At 38.1% G+C, this 21,324-nt stretch overlaps 2 protein-coding genes and 1 gene segment (V, D, J or C); 2 read left to right on the top strand and 1 right to left on the bottom strand.

Annotated features, from left to right (window-relative positions):
* The window catches only part of LOC107742493 (stromal interaction molecule 2-like), a 22,022-nt gene extending 13,597 nt beyond the window's left edge, over window positions 1-8,425 (top strand). The window contains exons 7-12 of the mRNA XM_016555470.1: window positions 3,064-3,241; window positions 3,323-3,484; window positions 4,902-5,002; window positions 5,214-5,452; window positions 6,178-6,361; window positions 6,596-8,425. Coding sequence (XP_016410956.1) covers window positions 3,064-3,241; window positions 3,323-3,484; window positions 4,902-5,002; window positions 5,214-5,452; window positions 6,178-6,361; window positions 6,596-7,949 — 2,218 coding nt within the window. The 3' untranslated portion in view covers window positions 7,950-8,425. The remainder of the gene's footprint in view (window positions 1-3,063; window positions 3,242-3,322; window positions 3,485-4,901; window positions 5,003-5,213; window positions 5,453-6,177; window positions 6,362-6,595) is intronic.
* A 2,172-nt stretch (window positions 8,426-10,597) lies between these two features.
* LOC107742509 (T-cell receptor alpha chain V region RL-5-like) lies at window positions 10,598-13,696 on the top strand. The segment is given in 4 exon segments: window positions 10,598-10,705; window positions 10,796-11,173; window positions 11,903-12,046; window positions 13,686-13,696. Coding segments are annotated over 4 exon segments (570 nt in total).
* A 392-nt stretch (window positions 13,697-14,088) lies between these two features.
* LOC107742513 (piggyBac transposable element-derived protein 4-like) lies at window positions 14,089-19,778 on the bottom strand. Of its 4 annotated transcripts, none has more exons than XM_016555510.1 (4): window positions 19,426-19,778; window positions 19,106-19,298; window positions 16,742-17,944; window positions 14,089-14,876 (listed from the first exon to the last, which is right to left on the bottom strand). In XM_016555510.1, exons 2-4 carry the CDS (start codon window positions 19,258-19,260, stop codon window positions 14,363-14,365), a joined length of 1,872 nt encoding a protein of 623 aa, XP_016410996.1. In that variant the 5' UTR covers window positions 19,261-19,298; window positions 19,426-19,778; the 3' UTR covers window positions 14,089-14,362. The 4 variants fall into 4 exon arrangements, with proteins under 4 accessions (XP_016410996.1, XP_016410998.1, XP_016410997.1 ...); XM_016555512.1 differs by having other exon boundaries at window positions 19,106-19,295; XM_016555511.1 differs by having other exon boundaries at window positions 19,106-19,295; window positions 19,604-19,778.
* Window positions 19,779-21,324: the final 1,546 nt, after the last annotated feature.

The following is a 21,324-nucleotide window of genomic DNA, read 5'->3' as shown; positions in this document are numbered from 1 at the left end:
GCAGCATAATTTGAAATCACGAGTTTAAATTGTCGATTGCACATCTCCAGTGAGGCTGAATTCTACTCCTGTCCGCATTCAATTCACACAGACCGACCGTCACGCAGAGCATACGCGATCATGCAGGATACAAATGCACACTTCACAAGATCTCAACTAGATTCGACTAAGTTTGCAAGGTTTGTGAAATTAAATGTACATTTAATAGACATTCAAAGATTGTTCAAATGATTTAAATGTGTATTTGCTGAATGATGACGGCAAACGAGACAGTATTATAATGTTTGCTTTTGTATCACTAATAATATAAAAGCAATCGTTATAATACTTCTTTGTATACATTTCAATTCCTTTGTTTAACCTTTCTGATTATTAGACAGACTTCTATCCGTATTAGACAGAACTGTTAACGACGACAGCGAACAAGAGGGAGAGGGAGAATGTGAACACTGTGCAGGGTTGCCAGGTTTTCACAACAAAACCCGCCTACCTGCTACTCAAAACTAGCCCAATCAGGTTTTGAGGGGGATCCCCCGGTAAAAAAAAAATCGCATTCAGGTGGGGTAAAATACACGTTTTTGGTGGGGTTCTCCTGGTAAAATTTGCATTTTAGGGGCTAAATATCACGTTATTGGCGTCACTTAAACCCGCGGACATGAAAAACAACCCGCGGCAACGGTGTTAAAGTAGCCCAATTCCACGGGAAAACCGCGGACTTGGCAACACTGGCACTGTGTGCACAGACGCTGCCGCTCTCAGCACCGTCAAAATAAAAGTCCCGCCACGAACGCATCGGCCAAACAGGAAAAACTTATCGGCCGATGCAGATATTTGTAAAATGCCAAATATCGGCCTTGGCGATATATCGGTCGACCACTAGCTGTGAGCATGTAAGAAATATTGCTGCTGCAAATATAACATACATTTAAATAACCCCCATATAGCCTACATGATCACCTCGTAGCAGATCTATACAGGTGGAGCTGGGGAAGGTGGAGGGTTTCTGAAGCAAGCGGCAACTGCTACAGCAAACACTAGTATTTCTGTCATGACAACTCTCGGAGGGATTGGCATGGTAATGTACATGACAAGGTTAATGTATTTGGTCTTGGTGGCGGTGCTGCAGAGCAAGTACCAAGACTTGCCTACTGCCAATACATCCACAACATGCTGCTGTGAGCATGTAAGAAATATTGCTGCTGCAAGTATAACATACATGAAATAACCCCCACAAAGCAGGAGACATAGAAGGGACAATACAAGCCAAAACAAGAACAACCTCCCAACAAGCAGATCTATCGCCAAGACATATGTACTGCTGCTGCTCCGAAGAGCAATGTGAACCGCATGTATTACTATCTATGTGTGCCTGGGCTACTACGCCGACCGGCTTAACAATAGTGTCCTATGACTATGTGAGCCTGGGCTATCACGCCGACTGGCTTAACTCTAATTAGAAGCGCATGTGTATTGTTTAATTAACAAAATGGATATACGTTGCAATCCGATAGATAAGACCCCAGCACCCACCTGAGCAAATATAATAATTTAGTCATTTGATAACTGCTGTTACTTTCTCCACTTCATTAGTCCCAGCGGCTGCATAACAGCTTGTTAATTCATGTTCTTGCAATGATGAGACGTCGAAGTTAGCCGATGCATGCCATTTTACTCTCTCGTGCAGATAAAAGTTGTCAGAGTTACAGTGCACAAAAACCCCTGGTTGGACTGACCTGAATGACAGCTTGTTAATTCATGTTCTTGCAATGATGAGACGTCGAAGTTAGCCGATGCATGCCATTTTACTCTCTCGTGCAGATAAAAGTTGTCAGAGTTACAAGTGCACAAAAACCCCTGGTTGGACTGACCTGAATGAACTGAAATAAAAGCAGAATATAAAAGTTCTTTCTCTGTTTTCTGAATTACACCGCACAGCGAGAGCACACGTCGCACGAGCACATTTATCTGAATTACACTACCCATAATACATTTCACTCGGGACTATGACAGCCGTAGATAGTGATCTTCAGCGTCTCACACAACACTGTCATTGATATGACTGCTATAACAGCGTGCTTCTGACGCTGCGTGCAGCTGAAATCAACCACACACTCATCACAATGAAAACATCGACCTTAGAAATAACGAACGTGAACACTGGGATAATCGCCGATGTATATGGCAAACCCCTGTTGAAATGCATGCACAAGAATGCTTATTTCATTTAACCTGTTTAATGTCCGTTACTATCGCTTGTCCTCAGAGCGATTACATATGCTCTAAACTGCGGTTTGCTCCAGCTGTATAAACACAGATGCTAAATGCTGCTGCTAATATGCTTAATATTTCGCTCCTGCATACAATGCAAACTGCTAACATGACACTTAGTTTAAACTTGATTATGGTTGCTCATTTTTGAATTCAATTAGGCAGACCACGCAATACACACAGCGATATGGATTAGAAAAGCATTCACTTATCTTAGATGTTGATTTCGCTGTTCTGAAGCAAGCTGCAACTGCTACAGCAAACACTAGTCATATATTTGAATGTTGAGCAGCGAGCTCATTGGCTACCGATACAGGAGAGAACCAATCATCTGTGCCATGTGATAATGAAGTCATTAGGTCAGATTGAGTTATACCTATCTGACTGCGCCAGCTAGTTTCATGCCAGAACTCTGATTTGTACTTGATTCAACAAGTCACAGTTTATAATTTTTCAGAATTTAGTAATCCAGTAGTAGTTTTACTGGTGGTATTATTAAAAATATTACCAACCCCAAACATTTGATCAGTAGTGTAAAATACAGTGTTTTTTTAATTAACAAAAAATATCTGGCACTAAAATAATAAGGTCCTAAAATAATAACCTCCCTAAACAAAAAAAATGTGATTATATATTTAAAATATATAATTAGCTTTTAAACTAGTTTATTTAAATCATTAGGAATGAATTCACTAAAATTAGACTTTCCAACACGTCATACATGAGAGAGTGACATTGAAGAGCATTTTTTTCAGGATCTTGCAGCATAAATGCTGCATTTTGAATTTTTAAAAGGTTGGAAAAGGCCCAAGAAGAGAAGCGCACAGTGGCAGTAGAGAAGAAGAATCTAGAGGAAAAGATGAGAGACGAGATTCAGGGTGCTCAGGAAGAGGCCAACCGTCTGCACAAACTCCGAGATGGAGCAGTGAGTGAACTCACCCGTCTTTGGTATGCAGAAGAAGAGCTTGAACAGGTAAGGCTCTGCACTTCTCAGTGTTAACATATACTAACAAGACTCCACAAAACCCCATGGTTCTCTGGGCTCCTTGTACAGGTGCGTGATGCATTGAAGAGGGCCGAGAAAGACATGCAGTACCTCTGGTCAGTCCCTGAATCTTTGCAGCTGTGGCTACAGCTCACCCATGAGGTAGAGGTCCAGTACTACAACGTCAAGAAGCAAAGTGCAGAACAACAACTAGCCACGGCTAAAGATGAGGTATTTTAGAGATTAATGACTCTCAAATGTATTATCATGCATAGAATCAAATACACAGTGATTCATATTTTCAGGTTTCAATTGTTTTGCCTTTTGAATTAAAGGAATTGTTCACCCAAAGATGAGAATTTGCTGAAAATGTACTCACCCCACAGGCCATCCAAGATGTAGATAAGTTTGTTTCTTCATCGGAATTCATTCAGAGAATTTTAACATTACATCACTTGCCCACCAATGGATCCTTTGCAGTGAATGGGTGCCATCAGAATGAGAGCTCAAACAGATGATAAAAGAATCACAATATCCACAAGTAATCCCACGTAAACCCACGACCCGAGTCCATCAATTAACAAATCCATCATTAACGCATTTTTAACTTAAAACCATTGCTTCCTGCTTCTGGAGGCCTGCTGTGGGCGAAGCTAAAGAGTTACAAGCGCTTGTGTGTCGATTGCTAACAAAACACAGAAATTTGATGCATTTTTACTTGCCTTCTGCAGTTCAGAATCATGACTGGGATCTTTTATCGCTGGGAACGCTCTATCTTTCAGTATCAAACGATGTGCAAATCCAGCGTCGAACTGGGCCTTGTTTATAAAACATTAGTCACTGAAATGATGGGAACAAACAAACACACTTGCAAAACTCTGTTGCTGCCCTGGAAAAACAAACTGCATCCAATGTTCACGTAATGCTGGGTTCTTTGGGAAGCTGAACAAGGGGTTATCTTTACCTCACAACCAAAGACACACTTCTTTGGAGACATTTTTCTCAAGCAAGTCCTGTGCAGCGCTGCCAAATGAAGCACGCTGATGGGCGTGCTCTTGCTCTCGCTCTGGTTGACGTGTGCACCCGCTCTTCTGGAAGAAGTGCCCATACAAGGAATTCCACCCTTCATGACGTCAGAATTTGTTTTTTCTGAAACTTGTACAATCATGAAGAGCCATGATTGAAGAAAAAAAAAAACACTTTCCGAAACTTGTACAAACCCGGAAGGAGTGTATTTGGCATAGAAATAATCCATCATATGTCCAATCGTTTTTTGAAACTTAAGCCATGTTTAGCATGAGAATCCAACTCTTTAACAATGTAAATAACTCAGAATGCATGAAATAGCATTAGACCCCCCCATTTAATGATGGAATTGTTTCTTTCAAACACTTAGCTTTTTTTTTGCTTCACAAGATGTTAATTGACACTGGGGTGATTATTATGATGTTTTTATCAGCTGTTTGAACTCTCATTCTGACGGCACCCATTCACTGCAGAGGATTCATTGGTGAGCAAGTGATGTAATGCTAAATTTCTCTAAATCTGTTCAGATGACAAAACAAACTCATCTACATCTTGGATGGCCTGAGCTTGCGTTAATTTTAATTAGAATTGTATTATTCAATCACTTTGTATTTTTGCACAGGCTGAGAAGATCAAGAAAAAAAGGAATTCTGTGTTTGGTACGCTACATGTCGCACATAGCTCCTCATTGGATCAAGTGGATCAGAGAATTATGGAGGCAAAGTAATTTGTTTATTCTTATTTTAAACTTAAGACACTCTGAATAAATAATGCAAGGAAATATCTTTCATAATTTCTTTCAATATGGGTCCCAAACAATTTTTTGGGGCTAGTTTATCTATGCTAAATTTCAAATTTCAAGAAAACATCTGAATAATGAGTAGACTTAGTTTGGGCTTACAGTGACCTGCATACTGTATGTATTTTGTTAAAGGAATGCACTAGCAGAGGTGACTGCTTGTCTACGGGAGCGTTTGCACCGCTGGCAGCAGATTGAGAGCTTGTGTGGTTTTCCTGTGATGAAAAACGCGGGCCTGCCCAGTCTCACTGCTACACTCTACCCAGACCCCAACTGGATGCTAATGCCCCGGTCTGCAATGCAATCCTATCAAGCGCCTGTTTCGGTGGAGGACATGGAGGAAGAAATACCCCAGATTATACCACAGATTCCTGGTTGGTACTTGGGTTTTTTCTTTCTTAGTTAAATGCGTTTTATTTCTTCTGTTTTTATCTAAATTTGACAAAGTGAGATTAAAATGTCAGCCAATCAGATTTCAATTTAATATCAATCAGGACATTTTATGCATGGTATGGAAAAAATAGCTTACAACACATTATAGCACTTTTAAAGGGTTAGTTTACCCAAAAATGAAAATTCTGTCATTAATTACTCACCCTCATGTTGTTTCAAACCCATAAGACCTTCGTTCCTCTTCGGAACACAAATTAAGATATTTTTGATGAAATCTGAGAGCTTTCTGATCCTGCGTCGTGGTACTCTCGTGAATGGTGGAGGAGACCGGAAGAGGAGAAATTGTTGAATAAAAGTCGTTATTTTTGTTTTCTTTGCACACAAAAAGTATTTTCGTAGCTTCATAAAATTAAGGTTGAACCACTGATATCACATGGACTATTTTAACGATGTCCTTACTAGCTTTCTGGGCCTTGAACATGGTAGTTCCCTTGCTGTCTATACAGGGTCAAAAAGCAAAAATATCTTAATTTGTGTTCAGAAATTGAACGAAGGTCTTATGGGTTTGGAACAAGTAATTAAGGGTGAGTAATTAATGACAGAATTTTCATTTTGGGTGAACTATCCCTTTAAGTAATTTCAATTAGATTACTCCATGTTAGATTATTGAAACGGGCATTAATTATTCATATATTTTACTTTTCAGTCACAGTTGCACCTCTGAAATGTTCTCCACGGTCTCTGGTTCGCTCTCGCCGATCTGGGCATATTGTGCCATCACCTGTCATCGTATCACCTGACCCAGACCTCCTGATTCCCATACGAACTCCACGACGCCGATATGGAGATGAAGAAGAAGAGCATATCAAATTCTCCCCTCTTGTGAAACAGTATGTCAGCCAGGCATTTTGTCCTTTGATTTTGCATTGCATAGAAAAGAGCAGCTCAGAGATTCTTAAAAATACTTTACAATAAAGTTCAATTCATTAATATTAGCTAATGCATTAGGTATCATGAACTAATAATAACCAACAATTTTTAGAGCATTTATTAACCCAGGTTAATGTTTATTTATGAATATCTTTTTTGGGCGAACATTTGCTGAGTGTCCATCTCTCTGACAGGGAGTCTATGGAAACATCTTCAGATACAGATTCTATCGGGTCCTCCATCAGCAGAATGTACAGCACCCTTGATGTCCCATCTCGGAGAAAATATATTTTCTCTGATAAAATGCCCCGAAAGATCTCCCTGGATGAACAAGACGACAGTCCCTCACGCAAAATCTCGGAGGAGGAGATGGACGAGTCTTTGATAGTGAACAACACCTCAAGGAAATTTTCACGAGATGAACTGGACATTAATACTCCATCAAGAAAGACATCTAGAGATGAACAAGAGGCCTCTGTGGACACTCCTAAACAACTGAGTAGAGGAGAAACTGAGGCCAGCGTTGACTCAAGGAAATTACCCAGGGATCTACCTTTCGATTCCACAATGAGGTACTACTCTACAGAGAAGATGTCTCCAGCAGCGATCAGCATGGATAGTCAGAGACAACGATCACTCAGAGACAGAAAAGATCATATGGACAGCATTTCTAGAGTGATACCAAAAGCAGAACTTGATATAGAGACCACAAGTGGAACTAGATATGCAGATGCCTTGAACACTTCCATTAAACACAAAGAAAACCGGGATTTTCCAACCAATATCCAGCGAGGAAGAGTGTTTAGGGAAAACTCCTTTGATGCCACCTTTGATAGTTCAGTGGAAAGCTCTAAAAAATTTAAGATGTTAGGCAAAACAGATTCAACCAAAGACATCCCTTCACGAATGATGGCACAAGATGAATTTGATGTGCCCAAGGATTTTGAAAGACTAAAAATAAGAGATATTTCCATGGATATTGCTTCAAGGAACATACTGAAAGATGAGTTCGAGAGAAGCAAGTCCTTTAAAGAGAACAGGGATATCCGCATGGAAATTCCGTCAAAAAAAATCTCTAGAGATGAGCAAGAAATCGCAATGGAGACACAACGAATACAACGCAAGATAGACAGCTCTGTGGAAACTCCCACTGGTAAAATACAAAGAGAGATGGTGGGTCTATCTGTGGAGGCTCCAAGGCGCAAGATATCGCAGGCGGTTCTGGTTGCAAACCCAGGACAGTTTGGCCCACCTGACCTCACCGTTAGTTCCCTGATGCTCTGGAAACCAGCCTCAGACTCGTTCAGCACACTAGTGTATGACGGCATTCTAGAAAAGTCCTATGAGAACCCTCTCATGCCTAGTCCTGGGGATCTCAGTCATGCAGCTTCAGTGTCTTCCTCTTCCCAAAGCCTTTTAGGAAATGAAGGTCAATCTGCAAATTCATCTTCTTCAGAATCTGGTGGTAAAGACAAGGGCAAGAAATCTTCAAAGCTCAAGAATATATTCAAAAAGAAAAAGGAAAAGGGAAAAGATAAAGACTCATAAAGGTCAACAAGAAGTAGGAATTTAGACACTTTTAAAAGGCCAGAGTCTCTACTAAAACTGTCTTTGAAAACTGCCTTGTAAACTATAACATATGCAAAGCTAAACATGCTGAATGGAGTGCCTTTGGATTTTCTTGCAAAAGTTTTGATGCCAAAATTTGGCATCAAACACCGACAATTATTTTCCAAAATGTAGTTTACAGACTTTACTGACCTTTTGACCTTGACTTGCACAGATTTTTATGACCTATATAAGTATTATTGTGGTGTCTGTCTGATTTTATTGTACAACACTTGGGGCAATGTTTTTTTTTTTCAGTGTGCAATATAATAGATTTGACTGGAGAAATATTCTTCTTGAAATTACATTTATCCTAATGTCATTGCAGATCTTTTGTGGGATCCCACCCTTTTCCATTCTATATGATCATGTGAAAATATTTAAAATAAAAATCAAATTGAAAATTTATATTAAAGGAATAGTTCACCCAAAAATTAAAATTTGCTGAATATTTACTCACTATCAGGCCATCCAAGATGTAGATGATTTAGAGAAATTTAGCATTACATCACTTGCTCACCAATGGATCTTCTGCTGTGAAGTATTTATAAGAAAGAAATACATCAAGACATTTTAACTTTAAGCTGTCGCTTCTGGCCAAAATACTCCACAATCCAGAGCCCATAATCCATAATAATGCTCCTTCAATAAACATACATCCCCTGTTGTCCTCTCAGAACAAAACCTACCAACATATTTGTTTAGAACTGTTTTGGACTGTTTTCATTTATAAACAGTGTTCGATCTGTACATATTTCTCTTCTGAATCAGACAAGATGACTTTTTCCACTGGATTTCACTGGGAGAAATTTTATGGATAGACGACTAGGTATGTTATAACATCTTCGTGATGGATTTGTTTATTACAAACTTGCAGCTTATCTCTTCACAAGATGTTAATTGATGGACTGGAGCTGTGTGGATTACTTGTAGATTATTGTGATGTTTTTATCAGCTGTTTGAACTCTCTGTCTGACAGCACCCATTCACTGCAGAGGATCCATTGCTGAGCAAGTGAATCTCTTCAGAATAAACAAGCTTATCCACATCTTGGATGGCCTGAGGATGAGTACACTGTCAGGAAATTTTCTTTTTTGGGTGAACTATTCCTTTAATCAAATTGGTTAACATTGCTGGAAATGTACATTCCAGCAGTCAGGGGTTTACAGATCTTTATCACTTTGAAAATAACCAGGCTGATACAGTGAACACTTTTGAGGCAAAATTAGTGTCTGGATTTGCGAAACGTTGCATGATTAATGACAACAAATGTCTGTGAATATTTTAGATAAAGAATTTATAGTGAAAATGTTTCAACCATATGACCTAAAGCAATAGCAAATAAAAAATAAGACATTCGCAAACACACCCCTAGACCTATTTTTGTTTCCAGAGATATGTAGTTAAAATAGTCTCATCTTGATAAGTGGAAGTTTTGACACAACATCTAAATTACATTTTTTTATGTCATTATTTTGAATGAGCAACCACCTTGTCGGCTAGAAGCATTAAACTCTCTAGTTTGAGTCTGCATTTTTCTTACCAATTTTAGAAATGTTTGATCTATCAGAAAGGGTGTTTTCCAGAATCTTTTGATGATTTGATGCTGTTCATGGGTTCTTGTAAAGTGGTAAATCATGCTTTTATGTTTTTTAACCACAAATGTTTCCAGTGGTTGTTACAGTTTTTTTTTTTTTTTTTAATCTGTGTGTTAATATATAGCTACAATGACTTCATTATTATTATTATAATAATCTATATATATTATAATAATCAATTGCATTTGAGGTTACATTTTTAACCCGCTGATACTGTTTTTTTAAAACTAACAATTCAAGAGGGGAGTTTAAATCGGTTTATGTGGAAACAGGAAAACCACAACTTTCCGATCTCACTGCACCAGTGTATATACATTTAGAGCTTGTTTAGTTTACATGACAAACCTGAATGGAAAAATATGTGGGTAGAGGTTGTGGTTACGGAAACGTCCATGTACATTTTATCAGGCTACAGAGCAATACACATCACAGTTAAATACATTCTCACAAAAAACATGCACACATTTAGCGAATTCAGGCCAAAACGAACATTTTGACTTTCACTAAAGAAAGAGGAATCAATGAAGTTCACTGCTATAGTTTTAGAAGTGACCTGTATAACAGGATGTGACAGTAGGTTTCCTGTTATGGCCTGCTTGAACATCGTTACCTCTGAAATTCTTCTAAGGACTTTTATAACGACAGTTAAACCTCAACATGTTTCTGCTAGTTACAGCATATCAATTCAGCTTCAGTTAGACATGAACTGATAGGCACAAATGATCTTCTGTGATGTGCTGACAACAATATAACATTTGATACATTTGATTTTAAATTAATAATTGTAAAGATCCCTTTATATTAGAATAAAAAATTTTTTTTTTGACAATTTTACTTTGAGAGTTTTTGAGAGAATCAAACTTTCTTTAACAACCAGATGATAAACATAATGTGTACAAATTTAAATACTAATGAATTTAATAAACACCTTAATCTAAGCAAAAGAAAAAATCCCCAACCTCTAAGCATATCAAAGCCCTTTATCAGAAATCCCTCCCACCACAGTCAGCCGGGCGACATTTACACTGAAGACCCTTTGCTTTTTTTTATCAGTCACTGAGATGGAGCGAGCGATAGTTATTGTCGTCACGCTTGTATGTAAGTCCATTTTTGTCTTTATTTGTTGCATTCATTTGATTTGATTGATAGTCATCTTTCTTGTTTTTGAACTTGTATCTGCTTTTGCAGGTGTTTTGTTCTGTGAACAGCAGAGAGGGTTTGGGACACAATTGAACATAAGAGTAAAAGCAGGAGAGAGCATCACTCTGTACTGTGACTGTGTCATACCATTTGGATCACACATTGCTTGGTGGAGAAACTGCTCACATGAGCATCAACCATCTCTGTTAATAGAGGCTGGAAACCTGTTCACTGGGATGTTTCCACGTTTCAGTTTAGTGTTCAACAGCTCCAGTAACTCCTTTGATCTACATATTACAAACGCCAGTGTCTCTGATGAGGGACTGTATTACTGTGCAATAAAAGAAAGAAAAGTACATGATGTACACAGCATTATAAGCTCTGAGTACCAGTATGGAAACAGAAGTACTCATCTATCTGTCTTGGGTAAGAAAATATCTCTACTTTTATGTTACTTCTTTTGGTAAACTTTAAAGAAACTGTAGACTGTATTTGACAAAACCCTGTTATGCTGATGAAAAACTGGGAAAATCATGATATATATATATAGATATATATATATCTCAAGCGTAGCATTAGTTCTGGAAGGTCACATTAGTCAAGCCGGCATCAGCTGACTCTTGGCTACTCACTCTACTCGTGTCTACCTATAGGAATACGACCCCTAACTCAGCTTTCCTATATTGTGACCCAGGACCTATATGTGATTTTATACAATGTATTTTTGGCTATTGCTACAAATATACCCCAGCGACTTAAGACTGGTTTCGTGGTCCAGGGTCACATAAAAGGTCCTTCAGTATTATCAGCAGCTTTTGCGTTGCTCAATAGCTAATGAGCTGCTCTTATCCATGCTAGGCTGCATGGATGCGCAGGGAGTTCTTGCCCAGAACAGAACCATACCATATATATGATAATAAAAATGACTCCTAGCAAATGTGTATATATCCATATTTTGATAGATAGATAGATAGATCCCAAAAAAACAAAAACAAAAAAATTCACAAAAAACATAAAAGTGGATGTACAAATACAAGATAAATTCACTGTGGCAACACAACACAGTGGAAACATCCTTAAAAATATATGATAAACTAAGTAAATGTCTATACAAAAATGTGTAGTTACTTTCACTTACGTTTGATTTAGAGCCAGTGTCTCCTCATCCTGAGAGGTTCACACCTCCTGTATCAGACCTCTGCTGGACGCTGCTGTTCAGTGTGTGTCCGGTGTGTGTTCTCCTCTTCTCTCTCCTCTCCTCCATCTGTGTGTACTGCTTCTGTCAGAGGAAAACAACAGGTAATCATTCACTCCTGAACTCTTTCTTTTCTTTACCAGAGATATAATGTGCCAGACACCAGCTTTGATTATTCTGATGTTGCAAGATTTGCTGCATTATCATCATTAATTTACATTATCATCGTCACAAAATGAACAGAATAAATTGTCACAATTTTTAGAGGTTTGTGAACCATTATTAGTTATTATTTTTCTGAATTAAGTTATTTTAATTTCCTAGTTCCTGCAACAACACAGACTGAGAACAGACATAATGAGGTAGGCTACTGCATTACATTTGCACATCTTTACATCCCAGAATAACTTCTTTTTCTTCTCAAACATTCCACAGTTTGTATTTTGTATATTAATATTGATGATATTAAGTAGCCTACATAAATACCTTTTTTTCACAGAGTGAAGATGAAGTCTGCTACGCACCATTGAACACACTTTCCATGTTGAAGAGAAAGACATTGCAGAATTCAGATTTTTGTATTTACACTGAGGTCGGAACAAAAAGAACATAAAGAGAGGATTCTGCATCTTCACACTTGAAATAGTTAACCCTCGGTCGGGTAAACGCAATCCTGGGGTCTTGCTTCACATTTGACAGTTTATAATTAACCCGGGGTTAATAAATCCTGTGTATTTAGAAACTGATGTTTCACATGGTATCCCTAAACCCCTGGGTTACGTTCTTATTTGCATATTTGCGGTGTCGTTGACAGTGATTGGACGAACACAGCACGCGACCTGCTTACATAATCCCTCTAGCACTGAGCACCCTCATACTTTATATTTAAAAAAAAAAAACACTTTACATTTCTTTAAAAAATATATTTCAGACTTGCGGTAAAAAAAAAATTCTGAATGGACTTTTCGGATTATAAATGTAAGAATGAAACGAGCACTTCTTTACTTCTTCATTGACGAGTTTAATATTTTAAAGGGGTCATATGATGCGATTTCAAGTTTTCCTTTCTCTTTGGAGTGTTACAAGCTGATTGTGCATAGATAAGATCCCTGAAGTTGCAAAGACTAAAGTCTCAAAACCTGAGAGAGGCGGGGCATAGAGGACCTACAATAATGTACAGTATTTGAAAAATAATGTGTTTTTTGAACATTAAAGCATGTCAACATATTCTGTTACACCAAATACACAAAATAATGATCTTTAAAAAAGCATCATATGACCCCTTTAACATTTTTTAGATGCCTCAGTCGCTAAAACCCGGGGTTCAGCCCTACGACTTTATATTTACTATCATTACCTGTTATATCACCTAAAAACGTTTAACAATCTTGACTGTGTAAATGTAGCCATTGTGTATGCACATAAGAATCACGGTTATGTAAAGTAATAGGCATGAACGTACTCGTGATTTTTTTTTTTTTTGCATGAAAAAGGTCTGTAATCATTATTTTAAGAATAAATATTTATACTTATGTACTGTCGACTGTGTAAGCAGGAATACTTTATTGTTTTTACAGTGGAGCACCATTACAATACAAACCGACACGGTCTCCTCCCTAACATGCAAAGGCTGTTGTAAAAAGACAGCTAGAAGTGATTTATTATATAAAAACAGATCTAAGACTTATGGATTTATTTTTATATCTTTGAGTTTTGAGTGTGATTTTTTTTTTTTTTAAATAGAGTTCTCCTGAAAGGCCTCTGTGTTTACACTCCTATGCATGTTGACATTGTCAGTTTTGACTTAACTACATCAGAATGGTTTTTCATTCTCAGACAGGAAGGAAACCACACATATTTCCACTTGAGCAGGCAACAGACTGGTGGTCACACAAATGTGTCATTTAACAAATGTGAAAACTAGTTTGTGGCTTCTTATATCAGAATGATTTCTGAAGGATTATGCAACACTGAAGACTGGAGTAATGGCTGATGAAAATTCATTTTTTCCACCAGAGGAATAAATTATATTTTAAAATATATTGTTGCACTTTATTACTGTTTTTACAGTATTTTTAATCAAATAAATGCAGACTCAGTGAATATAAGAAACTTCTTTCATAAACATAAAAAAAATTGATCTTATAAAGCTCAAACTTTCGAATGGTAGTGCTGCTCTGACATTCTTCCACAAGACACACAAAGGTTGCACAACCTTTATATCCTCCACTGATCGTTCCACATATTCTGGGGCAAAAGCAGATGAGTTCGCAGCAATGACTATAAAAGCAGATGATATTAGAAATACTACCCATATTTATTTCCATTTTAGAAAAAAAAAAAATCTTATTTGAATATTCAAATGTGTCAGAAAATAAAGTAATGGAACAACGTCAAACATCTGTTCAAATTCAAAACCGTCATGAATTAAACACCTTGTTTTCATGCCACTGATTAAAACAGTGACGCTTTGGTTGAAAGCACAACGGCACGTCGCAAGTCACACACATGACTGGAGTTTTCAGTTGGCAGAGCTTGCACTTGCGCCTACCGACAGTACTGTCCGGCACAAAGTGCTTCGGCCTGTGGGATACTTCAGGAAGTGATGATTCTGGAGGTGTGGGAGGAGCCGAGACAGGAATGGAAAGAGAAGACGAGATGGGAGCCACAGGAAGAGCCAAGGAAACCGGTGCAGGTTTAGACATGTTCTCAGCATCCATTTCTGTAAGCTCTAAAACAAGCGTCTCGAGGAATGTCTTCCGTGTCAGAGCTTTTTGTTTTTTTCTCTCAGCCACCAGTTCATGCAAAATGAATGCATTCTCTACGGCGATGTCCAAAAGGTGATAAAAAACACATTGATACCACTTCTTCGGTTTATGTAGAGCTCTGTAATGTCCAGTGATGAAATTGGATGGTTCCACTGTCCCCACATTTCTGGGTGAAAAGAAAAAAAGTCCATATTTTAAACCTAAAAGGTAAATACTCCTGTGAATAATACACATGCAAAACTACATGACACAAGTGGCCTCTAAAAGCTTGTTTAACAGTTTCAAAGCAGGTTCAGAGTTGACAAAATCCAACAAATTCAAGCCGGTTTAGATGAGATTCTAAAACCTGCTCTAAAGGAGGTTAGCTGGGTAGCGCAAGTTAAATTATCATGGTGATGAATACTGCTAAAAACCAATCCATCCTCTTGAACCCGAATACAAAAACAAAACAGTTTGCTCAAACTAAATCGCATTTGGTCTCGTACTGTGGTCTCCGTGTTTAGCGCAGTTGTTGTTGCTAGGAAACGCTCGTTTTGTTTACTGTGTGGAGACGTGCTGAAATCGCGTTTGGTCTCGTACTGTATCGCGTACCTTGTCAGTGTCGTGCGCTTTGCTTGGCCATTTGTTGTAATAAACAGGAAAGTGTGTCCAGTTGAATTCAATTTTAGTTTTGTTAGACGAATATAAAAAGCTTAGTATACCGCGGCAGCCGTCTGACTGGAAGAGGTGGAGGTACTGGTCTGCTTATATCTAATGATTGGAAATTTAATCCTTTACCATCTCTGAGTATCAACAGCTCCTTGAATCACTTTCAGCCACTATTACCCACCCTCTTAAAATCAATTTTGTAGTTGTTTATCAACCCCCATGACCACTAGGTAACTTCGTGGAAGAATTAGATGTGCTGCTCTCAAACTTTCCTGAGGATGGTACTCCCCTAGTTATGCTTGGAGACTTCAACATCCACCTAGATAAACCTCAGGCTGCAGACTTCCACGCTCTGCTTGCTTCTTTTGATCTCAAGCGAGTATTAACTACGGCTACTCACAAATCAGGCAACCAACTGGACCTTATTTACACACGACACTGCTCCACTGATCATGTGCTGGTTACTCCACTGCACACCTCGGCTCACTTCCTCCTCACTCTTAACCTCAACATGGTTCCTGACACAACACATACCCCTACACGTCACTTTTCGACGTAACCTACGCTCCCTCTCATCCTCCCGGCTATCTGCTATGGTTTCATCTTTACTTCCTTCCCCTGAACAGTTATCATCTCTTAATGTTAACCATGCTACTGATACTTTCTGCTCCACTCTTACGTCTTGTTTAAACACTGTCTGCCCCTTGTCTTCCAGGCCAGCTCGTACCACCTCTTCTGCCCCTTGGCTATCTGATGTTCTCTGTGAGTATCGTTCAAAGCTCAGAGCTGCAGAAAGAGTATGGCGCAAATCACAAAATCCTACTGTACCTTAATCCTACCTTAATGTACAGTATATCGATCACTTCTCTCTTCATTCTCTGCTAATGCCTCCAACTGCTAAAAGGACATACTATCACAACAAAATTAACAATTCGCCTAACTCTCGCATACTCTTTAAAACATTTTCCTCCCTCCTTTGTCCTCCTCCTCCCCCTCCTTCATCAACTCTAACAGCTGACGTTATTTTTTATTTATTTTAATTTTTTTATTATCTGTGTTTTTTTGTTCTGTCACTGTCATTCTGTTACACTGTGGAAGCTTCTGTCACGAAAACAAATTCCTCGTATGTGTAAACATACCGGGCAATAAAGCTCATTCTGATTCTGATATATATATATCTTGCTACGTGTACTGCGTTAGGCTAACCGAGACTTGTCATCTGCACTTATATATTGTTGCTCTTTTGTTAGTTTTGACTGCTTTTATTGTCCTCATTTGTAAGTCGCTTTGGATAAAAGTGTCTGCTAAATGACTAAATGTAAATGTAAATTGCCAGCGACTTTATAAAATAGGTCAAAGGAAGACCACTGAAATTCTACTAACCTGTTGTAGTCCAACACTACAGCTGGAATGGGAACCTCCACAAGGGTCCGGTGTGCATCACCCTTCACCTTCCTCTGCACAGTATCACCTTCATAGGCTTTATGAAAGGTGGAGCACATCTGCACTTCCTGTGAGTCTTTCCACTCAACAAAGAGAAGATTGTCGTCCCTAATCCAACGCATGGTGCCACGTGGAGCATTCTTTGACAATCTTTTCACCAAGATTTTTGGGAAACCTTTCCTGCTTGGCAAAACAGGACCACAAGCATAGATATTTTTACCCAGAAGGTCCCTGAAGAGTGTGGGGCTGGTGTAAAATTTGTCTACAAACAGTTTGTACCCAGAGCCCAACATATTTTCATCCACCAATGCCATAACGGACTCATAGCTCAGGCCCTCGTTCTGTGATGCACGTAACTTCCCCTCGTAAATAAAGAAGTCCCATGTATAACCACAGGTGCAGTCTGTCAGTGCAAAGAGTTTGTAACCTCTATCTGTAGATTTGTTTCCCATGGCATTGAGTCCAGTTCTAGGCTGTGGTGCCACTATTCTTTCATCAATGGTGATGTTTTGAAAGGGATGAAAATAGGTCTTGCAGGCCTCTCGAATGAGTTGATACGGAGGTAGAATTTTACCTAACCGTTCATAGGCTGCTGTTCCCTTCTTTGAGTAATTTTGCTCATCCTCCTTGGTATTGCTGAAATGAAGAGTTTTGGCGATTGTCACAAATGTTTCATAAGACATGACTTGTGCAGGAAAGGATGGACTGAAGTAGTGGGACTCCCTCCAATACTCTGTCAGTAAAGAGCACTTCAAAAGACCTGTGTAAATTACAAGTCCTATGTACGACTTCAAGTCTTTTAGAGAAATGTAGCGCCAGCGCTCACCCACATCTTTGCACTTGGTCCCATAGACATTTGTGTGCCCTACAATAGACTGCATCATTATTTTTGGAAACAGCAGCTGAAAAAACTGCAGAGGACTGCTACACTTGTGTGGTAAAAACTTTGGCCCAGGTACTTGGACAGGTGTGAAGTCTGGCTGAAGCAATTCAACATCTGTTTCATCTGAGCTACGCCACCTTTCTGTTGATACGTCATCTCCTCCAGTAGAAGATGTGGAAGACAGACGAGATCTCTTTCTCTGCTGTATGTTGGCATCTGAATCACAGTCCTCCTCTGGTGTGTAAATGTCAAATGAAGGCCTATTGCATGGAACAAGCAGAAGAAAAAACAGAATTAGTTACATACTCTGTTGATTAAAATGCCTGTTCACACCACAACAAAGGTCCAGTCTGATTTTCGCATGCTATTAATCGGTTCAGACCAATACGTAAACATGGCAGATGGGCTGAATGAACATGCAAATTTATTGATAGTATGCTCCAAAAGAAGAAATACAGTGGTAACCCCAATTATTCCTGTACACAGCACTGCAAACTTTGTTACTAACCTGCTTGTAGCAGAGAAGAAAGTAAGTCAAACATTATTTAAATGTTAAACAGCCATTCAGATTTTTGGTTTTCACTATGCTGTTCATAAAACACTGAATAAAAGAGTACAGAGACAAGAGAGTCAGCTCTGAATTCTTCCTTTGCTATTTAATGTTGCTTAGCAAAATAGTCTGTTCATGAGTTTTATGGGAGTCGTTGGTTTTATGGAACATCAGTGGCTCTTTGCATATGACCAAAAGCGTGAATCTTATTGATTGGATGGAAAAGAGATAAGAACACCTCTGTGTGAGAAGAAACTGTCACAGTGACAGGATGCAAATGTTCTTGTCAGTATAAACAGATGCATTAACAGTTGTTCATTCAAATTATGATGTTTATCACACCAAATTTTGCCCTAAATATTTATCTTGGTGTAAACAGGCTTTTAAGACTTGGTTATGTCTAACAATTACTCTAGAGAAGTTTCAAGAAAATTGTCCAAAACGTCTCTGCTTCATGCACCTCCAATTTTTTATTTATTTAGTTTGTCTACTTGTTAATGGGTGATTTGTGGATACAATAACATTGTAGATCTGTAGAGTACAAAATATTTCATTTTTATAATGTAAAAAAACTTAATTGTGGCAGAAGGCCCTATGTGGTATGTTGCTGGTGTTTTATTATTTATATTAAAGTGTAGTCCATTGCTATTATGATTTTATGATTATAAAAGTTAGATTATTTTCTATGGATCTTCAACGATTCCATCTAACCCCCTACTAACTACAACTGACCTTATGATGAATTGCTAATTGTAAGGGAAGTCCACACAATCACATTTCTTTGCATCAAACATACTATTTAACCCACATTATAAATGTGAACGCTACACAATGTTACAAACCTTCATGAAAATATATAGGAAAAACTCACCGATCTAGAACAGGGTCAAGACCATTCAAAAACATTTCCTCTGCTGTGCTATCCACACTGCTGGCCACACTGTCCTGGTCACAAATATAAAGATCTTCATCACTACTGGCTGTACTGTTCTCCATGCCATTCTCGGTACTTTCAATTGGATCCATCGGAGAGTACTAAATATCAATCGGTGCAAAGTTTGCTGCTGAATAGAAGGCGAGGAGACAGTGAATTAGAGGCCAGTTCATGTTTTATGGAACAGACAAACCTAAGCCTTTGTAAACTCGATTTCATATCGTATTTTTATTCCTATTTTGTATAAAGTGCCCTACCTTTTAGCACTCAAGTCATATAGTAAGTCAATGTTTATGCAGTGCATGCATGAGTGGCATTGTTAACTACAGATAATAATACAAATGCCTCAGTCTGTCTTTATAATCTAACAGCACCGCAAAAACACAATATACAGCTGTTTCGAAGATCAACTATGAAACCTGACTGCTGACTCACGTGCTAGGGATGTGAGCAATAATGACTGTTCATCATTTGTTTCTCCGCGCGAGAGCCACAGGAAATTACATAATTCGGTAAGAGAAGCATTTCCCTCCAATCAGTTCATTAAAAACCCATTTAAAAGGACCAGGGGCGTGGCAGAAACGTTCTAACTCCGAATCATATCCTGTTTGTAACCATGGTAATTTCAATCCCACCCCACCCCACCAAAAAAAAAGAAAGAAAAAAAAGAGAAAGAAATCAGACAGAACGTTTCCGTAATACAGGCCCAGGACACCATAAGGACGTCATGAGAAACATGAACACAGATTACGTTGGTTTATGGCCCCAGTTCAGCCTGTAACAAAAATTTAGCCTACTTTACATACTGTATGTGTGTGTGTGTGTATATATATACATATATATACATTATATATATATATATATATACACACAATTCTGTGGCAGATAAAATGTATGTGGCGGCCAATAGCCATGGCAATACCTCAAAATGAGTGTGGAACCACATTGACAGATTTGACCAAATTCTGTTTCAAATTCCACTTAAAGGGGTCATGTGATGCAATTTCAAGTTTTCCTTTCTCTTTGGAGTGTTACAAGCTCTTGGTGCATAAAGAAGATCTGTAAAGTTGCTAAGACTAAAGTCTCAAATCCAAAGAGATATTCTTTATAAAATTTAAGAGTCAGCCACGCCTACCTAAAACGGCTCATTCTAACACGCCCCCACATATCTACATCCACATGAGGCTCTCGCTGACTCTCCATTTACTCTTATCCGATTGGTTCAATAAACACATAATATGCCAAAACATTAATCTTCATTTAGTTCCGGATCGTTCTCGCTGCCAGAATGGTACTTTTAACATACACGTACATTAAAAATTAAAATAAATAACAACTTGATTAAAACATGATACTTTATAAGTTGTGTACCATTAGGTTATGTATTCATACTGAATTTCGAGCTGTGTAGTATCCTTTTCCTCCTCAACAGGCTATATATGATATATTAGTTTATTGTAATATTGTAATTTTGATGATACGTAAAGATGGCCTAGTATCTGCACTTGTTTAATACATGTATAATTTCACCTGTCTACTGATCAGGGACGATTCCATTTTTTTAAAAACTAAAATTTAGTTAAATAATAATTGAACCAACAGTAATATTTATTTATTTTTTTACTTTAACATGTTGTAATTCAAGGGGATTTTACTAAATATTACTAAAATATTTCCCAATAATAACATATTGGGAGAGAAGGGTGTTCCTGCACAACCAGAGGCTGTAGTTTCAGGACCGCAGTTCTAGGTCCCTATTCTTTTGTACGAATTCGACCTACCGAATTGGATAATATAGCGGAGGCTGCAGTTTCAGGACCGCATTTCTAGGACCCTGGTGGTTTAGTTTGTAGTAACGTTTGTACATGTTGTTAAAGATATTGAATCTTAGGAATTTTTTTTTAAATTTCAATTGTGATTTTTGATTTATAAATGCATCAGATGTTAATTACAAAGTGTGTAATACCTGCTTTGAGTTAACAATTTTAAATTTAAATGAATTTACACTTAAAATATAAATGAAAAATGTATTTCAGTCTTTAAACAACTGAAAAAGTGTAACCTTAAGTCCTAGTTTCTTGAAATATACTGTATATTGATTAGCCCCCTTAAGTTTAACTAGCTCATTATCAGGTATAATAAAGATGGAATCAAAT

The sequence above is a fragment of the Sinocyclocheilus rhinocerous genome, unplaced genomic scaffold, assembly GCF_001515625.1.
Source record: "Sinocyclocheilus rhinocerous isolate Xijiao unplaced genomic scaffold, SAMN03320098_v1.1 scaffold496, whole genome shotgun sequence".
Taxonomy (NCBI): Eukaryota; Metazoa; Chordata; class Actinopteri; order Cypriniformes; family Cyprinidae; genus Sinocyclocheilus; species Sinocyclocheilus rhinocerous.
The sequence above is the reverse complement of the archived record's forward strand: the minus strand, read 5'-3'. Positions and strand labels throughout refer to the sequence as shown.